The sequence below is a fragment of the Miscanthus floridulus genome, chromosome 13, assembly GCF_019320115.1.
Source record: "Miscanthus floridulus cultivar M001 chromosome 13, ASM1932011v1, whole genome shotgun sequence".
NCBI classification, from domain to species: Eukaryota; Viridiplantae; Streptophyta; class Magnoliopsida; order Poales; family Poaceae; genus Miscanthus; species Miscanthus floridulus.
The window spans coordinates 86,800,023-86,809,103 of NC_089592.1; the positions used below are offsets into that span (position 1 = coordinate 86,800,023).

Consider the following 9,081-nt stretch of genomic DNA (forward strand, 5'->3'; position numbering starts at 1 on the left):
ACAACAGTGACAACAGTGCCCTTGTCAGTACATCATCACATGAATGAACCTCTCTGCTTCGGCTCCTTTTCTTGGATCACCACATTCCAGCTCTTTTCGCTTTTGTTATTCGCACTAAAACAGAGGTGATCACATTCTGAAATTCCTCAAAAGAATTCTCCCCTCTCTCTCTCTCTCTCTCTCTCTCTCTCTCTCTCTCTCTCTTACTTTCAAGCTGGACCAAAACAAACTCTAGTCTAGGGGGGGGGGGGGGGGAAAGGGCACATCAACAGCTCGGTTTTAGAAAGGCAGGGACATGCTTACTTGGGCCGTGTTTAGATCACCTCCAAATTCCAAGTTTTTTCACTCTCTCTCCATCACATTAATTTTTAGCCGCTTGCATGGAGCATTAAATGTAGGTAAAAAAATAACTAATTGCACAGTTTAGTTGGAAATCACGAGATGAATCTTTTGAGCTTAGTTGGTCCACGATTGGACAATATTTACCAAATAAGACGAAAGTGCTACTATTCATCGGGATGTAATTTTTTGCAATCTAAACATGGCCTTGCAAGCATTGCAAAACTAGCAAGGCATCATCAAGGAGCCACAAAACCGTACCCGTGCAGTTCATGGACGGTAATCGCGCCACTAATGAGGAGCAAAACGAACAGCAGAGTCACTCGGGATAGGACAGAAATGGCAGCTAGCTCCAGTCCTACCTGGCTATGGCTGGCTCTCCTCTTCCCCTTCCCCTTCCCCTTCCCCTTTCAGTGCAGTCCAGTGCACCTCCCCTCTTTGGCTTGAGGAGAGGGAGAGCACGATAGAGTGAGGAGAGAAGTGGCACGTCACGTGGGCCCCAGCTCCAGCCTCTTTTTCCTCACCTCATCACCAGGTGCCACTGCCACCCCACCCCCATGGTCTCGTTATCTTTTACTCCATCCATCCCCACAACGCACCACCTTTTATATAGCACACTCACTCAACCACACCCCTCCATTCCTCCACCGTCCTGCTCGGCTTCTGGCCTCATCACTCCCCTGCTCCCGCTCAGGTCAAGGTCAGACTCCTACTCTCCTCCCCGTTGTCCCGCCTCTCTCTCTCTCGCTCTGCAATCAAATTCCATCCATGCCGCAATGCTCAAAGCTGGTGCCTTTCTTGGCCTCCATCTCCAAGTGCTGCAATTTCGGAGGGTTTTTTTTTCTGCTAGTAGATCAGAGGCGCTTAGATTCACTGCGCCGTGCTAGTGGCCTAGTGCGGCTGCAGCTGCATTTGGATCTGCCTCCTCGGTTCCTGACCCGAGGAAGAACAGATCTTCCTGGTGTTCTGTGTTCCGTTTCCTTCAAGCTGACGCAAATGTCTAAGAAATTTTGACATATATAGATTTCTGCTGCGTCGTTCAGTTTCGTGGCCGGTTACTTGCTTCTTCAGATTCCGGCTCTCCCAGTCTCCCGTGCTTCTGAGATCTGCAGGAGAGGTGTCGGTGCTGTTCGGTTCATGTGTTAGTTTATTATATGTCGCGTCGTGTGATTTGGTAGGTGGAATCTGACAGTTCTATAATGCTGGTCAATTCGGTCAGATCGGGTCATGGGTGTTTCTTTCCCCTTTGGCACCTATATATTTGTCTTTCGTGGTGATAGGGAAAGGTGTACCAATTGTTCTTCCAGGCTGTGCTCACTCCTGATTTCAAATCTGTACCACAAGGATCTGAACACCAATGTTGCAATTTCAGATGGGAGCAGCTTTGTTCTCTATCTCCGATTGATTTCTAGAGCTGAACCTTAAGGCTATGGTAGCCGATTGTTCTCTATCTACTTAAAAGCAAAACTAAATTTTCCTCCTATGTATGAAAACTACTACCAAGGTTCGTTTAAAAAAAAAATAGAAAGTAGCAGTTCCTTGAATCTGAAGAACAAGAAGTTACCACCCTCTCATTTCAGGGTAGGAACCACAATTTAGATCTCTCATAGCTGACTAGCAACTTCTAGCAAATAGCAATTGTATGAATTCAGTACTTGTTGCCTATCTCTGCCCCAGCATGTTTGCTTATGTTTGCAGCTTGTCAGTTTAGAATTTACTAGCCAAGAACCTGGTATATTAGTTTTCCAGATTTATATGAAGAAAAAGAAGGTATGATGAGATATTCAGTGTCTAATTCTGCATTGTTGTGTGACCTCAGGGAATTAATTGATTCATTCAAGTGAAGGCAATCAGATTCTATGATGGAGTTCAAAACCGGCATTTTTACTGTGGCCATACTAGCCATTGTGCTGTCCTCACCAGCAGTTGCTCAGAAGAGCCCCCCTGCTCCATCAGCTACAATCCTTCCACCAGCGCCAGCACCCGCGCCTGCGCCGCACCATGTGGACCTCGCTGATCTCCTCAGTGTGGCCGGCCCATTCCACACCTTCCTGGACTACCTGCAGAAGACCAATGTCATCGAGACCTTCCAGAACCAGGCAAACAACACAAAGCAGGGCATCACCATCTTTGTGCCCAAGGACTCTGCGTTCGCCGCACTAAAGAAGACAACATTCGCCAACCTCACCCAGGACCAGCTCAAGTCGCTGCTCCTGTACCATGCGATCCCCAAGTACTACTCCCTGGCTGAGTTCGACAAGCTGAGCACCCTCAACCCGGTGTCCACCTTCGCTGGCTCGCAGTACACGGTGAACCTCACCTATAACATGGGCACCATCCAAGTGAAGTCGATGTGGTCCAACCCCAAGATCAGCAGCAGCGTGTACTCGACCCGCCCGGTCGCGGTGTACGAGGTCAACAAGGTCCTCCTGCCGATGCAAATCTTCAAGAGCGACCCCCCGCTGGCACCCGCCCCTGCTCCCGCCCCAGACGCCAAGGCCTCTGATGTCGCTCCCAGCCCAACGTCAGGGAAATCAGCGAGCGCAAAGGCGAAGGCGGCAGAGAAGAGTTCGTCGTACCAAGTCGGTGCCGGCGTCGCCCATTACTTGGCGCTTGCTATCTCAGGTGTCCTGATGCTCTTGTGGTGAGAATCTATGAGTTCCTGACCATGTCAGTTCAGCTTAGGGAGCTTCCACCGTGTTTAATTTATATATGGTTTTTTCTGGATTCATTCTTTTGGACATATGGTAGGGATTTGTGTTAGGATTGAGCTGTTGAGTGTTTGCATCATATGCTTCTATGATTACTCGTTGTTGATACTCCTGATTCGATGCATGTATGCAGAAAGTATTTCATACTTGCCGGTCATACTTCCAATACCTACAGCTATTGATACACTATGCTAAGCGGCAGGATGATGGCGCCAGAAAATTGAATATTTGAATCGGTTAACAGTTAATAGCATGCTACTGATTGGCTACTGAAAATACTGATCAGTTGCTAAGTGCAGCAACTGATTGACTACTGAAAATACTGAACAGTTAACAGCATGAAGTGCAAGTGATCAGTGATCGAAAGTCGATGTTCTATCACATATACAGTTAATCAAGATGTGTATGAACTCGTGAAACTTGCAGATTTCCCAGAAGATTAGTTTATGGGATCCCCTCTCTTCTGTCAGTGACGATCTCTGATGAGCTTTTCAGCATGTGCTTGTCTCTGACCTCCGCCAGTTCCTGCCGTTGCAGGCTTCAGAAATCAGAACTAAAATTCACGAGGTCAATCACGCACGGCCTTCCTTTTCCTCGCCGCCATGAGAATGGACCGTCCTTTTCCTCGCCGCCATGAGCATGGACCGCGGGAGATGGGGGTGAAGATTTGTAGGGGAGGGAGCAACTGGGACGAGATGCAGCTGAAACGGATGTGAGATCAGGGGAGGGGAGGGATCAACTGGGACGGGACGATGCAGTGACAGTGATGCAGCACAGGGGAAGGAGCTAAGGGCAACACCAACGCAGGCGTACAGTACAGCAGTATTAGCCTCAGAAAAAAGTAGTCTTCCACGGAGATTGAAGCAGCACATTCTCCAACGCAAGCTATACTAGTCTGGTCTTTTCACTGTCTCATCACTGTACATACTGCAGCTTTTGCACGGTGGAAATTCAGCAATCTCGAGCCACAACGCATCTCTGGTTGGTGCTTCGCTCTTTTGTCAGACGGAGCTGTTGCCGCTTGTGCAGGCGGCTCTGCGGAGCCACCGTTCGGTGTGATATGGACATTTGGAGCCAACGTGGACACTGAGGCAGCACGCCAACCTGGAGTATCGGAGAAACCCTAATAACCAGTGATGCAGTGATGCATATATATTGATATGCACATCCAAATCACCAAATGGATCTAGCCCAATAGGGCTTCTGCCAGTTCAGAATATAGATAATAGATATTAGCCGATATATGTTCTTGCATAATCTAGCCAGCAACAGGTAAATTTGATAGCTTTATTCAGTAATCAAATGTCAAGATACACAACCACTTTAAAGAAAACACACTTACGCTGCTGGCAACTCAAACGAAAACATTAACATCACTGTACACATGTATCTAAATAGATGTGTACCATACTAACAAAGATGGAGTGACAGAGGTTGCAACAACCATTGAGCCAACGACCTCAACAGAAAATGCACGATTTATTTGCTCCTCCTCTAGCTAGACATTCTGAAGCAAAGGCCTCAGAAAATCAGCAGTAACAAGAGACCATCAAGCCTAGAAACATGGATGAAATGAATGTTAGCAACAGCCAATATACAAACAAAACCAATATATATGTTCAAAAATGGAAGAAAAACACATGTTTAAACAAAATAAATGTATTTTGGTATGAATAGTTCGATTACTCAAAATCTTCCACAACAGTTAATTATATCATTAATAAAAAAAACTATTGTACGACTGATGAGATCTTACTGATATTGTATAGTCGACTTTACATTTATGGTTTTTACATTTAGAGTGCACAATAGTTATACATCTGGCAAATAACAAAGCTAAATACAGAAGTATGTCTCTAAATCCCTCAATAAAATAAACTATACACATAATGCCAGGTTATAACTGACATATGAATTCCAGCATAAACATGAAACAGAAACCAATCTTAGTAACGCTGAAATACAACAGAACAGCCAAAGCTTCTAATACACTGCTATGACATCTTAGCCAATATTATCACTATGCGATATAGCATGAAAACATCACAAATTTAGTTACAGTTCATCCAAACCAAACAATGCCTAACGGCATTAGCTACTACTAATGTTAACTGAGTTTAGAACCAAACAACACCAAACTGTGCTATGCCTGAACAATGTAATAACAAGCAAAAGACAATTGAATATATGAGGGGAGGAAAATTAACAGGAACAGAAACTTACCGCATACCGTAGATCTCGCTTCACCAACTACGTAGGCTGCGTTTCAAATCCACAGCAATACATCGATCCGTTATTCCTGCAGACAGAGACAAGGATTCACACTCGTCAACTTGTCAAAGTAATCTGCAGAAGCTAAAAAAAAGCAGACAGAGTCAAGGGCTAGACTTACCAAAAATCGGATTTGCAGGAAGTAAAGATATGATGGATTAGTGTATGGGGGCTCGGTGGTGGTCTTCGGAAAACGTCTCCGTCGCTGGCTGGAGTCCAGATGCCAGTACTTCGATCATATTGCTCAAAACGAGCGAACATTTCAGAATAAGGATCAGTGAAAGTATGCATGCATATGATAGAGTTCGGCGACATGGAAGGAAAGCTCCTAGTCCTCCCCTTGTTCGGTGAGAGTGAGACACAGAGAGAACCATCGCCGATGAACAAGGTGTGGTCTCCGATGTCCGTTACTGGCTCAATCTTTCCACTGACAAGGTCAGCCAGTCTGTAGACCAGCAGCTTCGAAAAGGAAACATCGTTGTAAGAAACCAGCAAGAGCTCTGAACAACATTCTACAAAGTGGAGGATGAAACACAATTTGTCCTTTGGGCATTCGGCAATCTTCACTGGCAATGGCAGACGGGACTGTCCCTATCCGTCGCCGGCGTCTGGGCATGGCGGGTCAAATTGGTAGATGTATACCTTACCAATGTCAAAGGATGACAGCTGCAATGCGTAGAGTTTGCCTTGGAAAGATACGGGTTTGAGAAAAGGTTTGAGCTTCCAGGCAGAGAGAGTCCAGCGTTGGTCACCGGCGGTGGCGTAGGCTACGCGATGCAGCAGGAGGTCAAGGGCCAGCACGAGGGTGATGGCCCCGGAGGAGGTGACGGTAACGGAGGCGCGAACTCTCATGAGCATGCTGCGCTTGGTTCGCTCGCTGTAGTAGCTTGGCTGTGGCTCCATCTGAGGCAGGAGCGACGCAAGCGGCGGGAACTCGGCGACGTCGCCGGTTAAGGGGTGGAGGAGGCGGATGGCGGTGTCGTCGTTGCGGTGCAGGAGGAGTAGTCCGTCCACCGTGTCGAGGACGACGTGGTCGGTCAGCAGCGGGAGGTGGGCGCGGGCGAAGGTGCCGGTTTCGAGGTTGAAGAAGCGCACGAAGCCGCGGAGGTCGGCATGGTCCAGTTGCATGCACCAACCAACTTAACCAAAAAAAACTTAAGCAGGAGAAATGGACAATTCACTCATATTTCAATACTCTTCCTCGTGTGGAGGCTTCCTCATACCTCAGATGTGGAATAGAAACGAGCAGCAATTATTTTATTTTAATTACGCTAACCAGGATTCGAACTTGAGACCGTATTAAATTGCATACACCAACCAACTCAGCCCAAAAACTTAAGTTGATATGAAGAGATGGACAATTCATTTATATTTCACGGTCTGGGTGGAGGCCGTGGCCCTCAGCATCCATCGCCGCGGGTGGAAACGCGGGTCCAGGACGCCGCGGCCGCGGGGGCGGGCAGTGCTCGCGCTCCGGTGCGAGCAGACGGCACGGAACCGGACGTAGTCATGCACCCGATGAGTTCCACCAGATCCGGGTGCAGCGACGCCCAGTCCGGGAACATCTTGCCATTGTCGGCGTCGTCGCTGCGCGTCAGGCGGCGGAGCTTCGAACGCCTGCGCCAAAATCTACCGTTTCCTCTGCAATCGACAACGGCAGATCAGATCGACCGAAAACCCTTGCCATTGGGAAAAAAATATCGGCGAAGATTTTTTTTTTGAAAAAAAAGAATATCGGAGAAGAATTACGAGACAGAGTCGCAGTCCTCGATCAGATGAAGAATCAAACCAGAATCTGGAACGACCAGCAAGCCATATGTAACTCCATTGATCAATCTACTAAATAATCTTGTACCACAATTTATTACTCCCTCCGGTTTTGTTTTGAGGTTGTTTTAAGTCAAACATTTTAAACTTTAACTATAAATAAATTTTTTTGGGTTGAGTTTGAAAATAAAAAAGTGATGTAAGTATATTCATCTTAAAATATAGTTTTATAAAAGTATATATATTAACTATATTTTATAAATATTTTATGGCAAAAAGTAGCGGTCAAAGTTGGTTTTTGAAACCGTATCGCTGTCCAAAACGACATCCTTGAGGAAACCGGAGGGAGTACGTAATAATTATCAATCAAAGCCTTAGGACGTGTTTGCACTGGACCTAATCATATTAGCTGCTAAAAAATAGGGGGAAATCGGTTCAGACCATCAGCATAGAAACACTATGCATATGGCTCATTTAATTACCATAGGTACATTGGCCCATCCATCAGCTGCCCAGTGCGCACGACAATCGAATTTTTTTCCCCAACATTAGCCCAATGTGATAGAAAGGGAGGGCTACCAGGTTGGTTAAAAAATTAGCAAAACCTATATCTAACTTTAACCATATTTATTAGGATCGGACTGACCATCGAACCGGCTAGGCTATCGGTTTGTTGGTTTATTAGTCAAACCGTTGAGACCGTCTCTTCGATAGTTTTGGACTGGATGAATTGAATCGCTCACAAATAATTCAAACCGGTACAATATAAGATATACAACATATAATTAGCAACATGCAATTGATCACATATGTAAATAAGATGATAGCCAAATACTAAAATGACAACATTTCATAATGCATCATTGCAAATACATGTCTTGATTTGATAAGTTTCATAAGTTTTGGTACTCTAGAGTTGTTTTAAAAGATATGTCGACAATGTGCATAAAAAAGATGAACACTATGTGTCGGATACCGTGAGAAGGGGTACCCTAAGCAAGACCCAAAAAACGACTGCTTAGACTTCGTAAAAATCGAAACCAGCTAAACATCGCTGGCCTCGGCCGATTCTTCGACTCGCCCGAGGCCCCCTCACCACTGACCTCGAGCGATCCCCCACCAAAGGCCTCGGCCGGGCCACCGACCCTCCGTCTCGCGCGAGGCGGGCTCGGCAGCACTCCGCTGCCTCTTCCTTCTCCCGTCCCTCTGACAAAACGTCGTGTCGCATTAACTCAGCCAACTGCTGCCCCTGACATCGGCCGCATGCTCGGCACAGTACAGCGGAATGGCCGACGGGACAGGAGGCAGGACCGGGCAGGGGTTACCCGCCACTGTGCTAACCACTATGCACATGGTTGACGCCCGTACCTCACTATGCTGCCAACTCCTGCTCCGAGGACAACGCAGCGTGTGGAGCCACGTCTGGGCTACTGTGGCCTCGGAATCAGTACCCAGGGCCAATAATTCCCTCCAGGGCCTCAGCAGTTTGCTGCAGGGGCTCGGCAGCCTGAGGATCCATGTCCGCCGAGCCCCCCGCGATGGCTCGGCCTCGGCACCTGCCGAGCCGCAGCTCCCTACGACGTCATCACACGATGACCTGCACGTCGCCCGGACTGGGCAGGGGTTACCCGCCACTGTACTAACCACCATGCACATGGTTGACGCCCATGCCTCACTGTGCTGCCAACTCCTGCTCCGAGGACAACGCAGCGTGGGGAGCCACGTCTGGGCTACTGTGGCCTCGGAATCAGTACCCAGGACCAATAATTCCCTCCAAGGCCTCGGCAGTTGGCTTCAGGGGCTCGGCAGCCTGAGGATCCATGTCCGCCGAGCCCCCCGCGATGGCTCGGCCTCGGCATCTGCAGAGCCACAGCTCCCTACGACGTCATCGCACGGTGACCAGCACGTCGCCCGCCATGTCCTGCATCAAGCTGTACTGGAGCCCCACGACGCATAAGATCAAGTATGACCGGCGCGTCACTTCTGCACGACA

The 9,081-nt window shown here is 47.8% G+C and overlaps 1 protein-coding gene and 1 pseudogene across 1 annotated transcript; one reads left to right on the top strand and one right to left on the bottom strand.

The window, feature by feature from the left end:
- The first annotated feature begins 2,198 nt into the window (after positions 1–2,198).
- LOC136501540 (fasciclin-like arabinogalactan protein 7) lies at positions 2,199–3,162 on the top strand. The gene has a single exon (XM_066497062.1). It carries the CDS (start codon positions 2,199–2,201, stop codon positions 2,985–2,987), a length of 789 nt encoding a protein of 262 aa, XP_066353159.1. The 3' UTR covers positions 2,988–3,162.
- A 2,138-nt stretch (positions 3,163–5,300) lies between these two features.
- Positions 5,301–8,607, bottom strand: LOC136500234 (uncharacterized; annotated as a pseudogene).
- Positions 8,608–9,081: the final 474 nt, after the last annotated feature.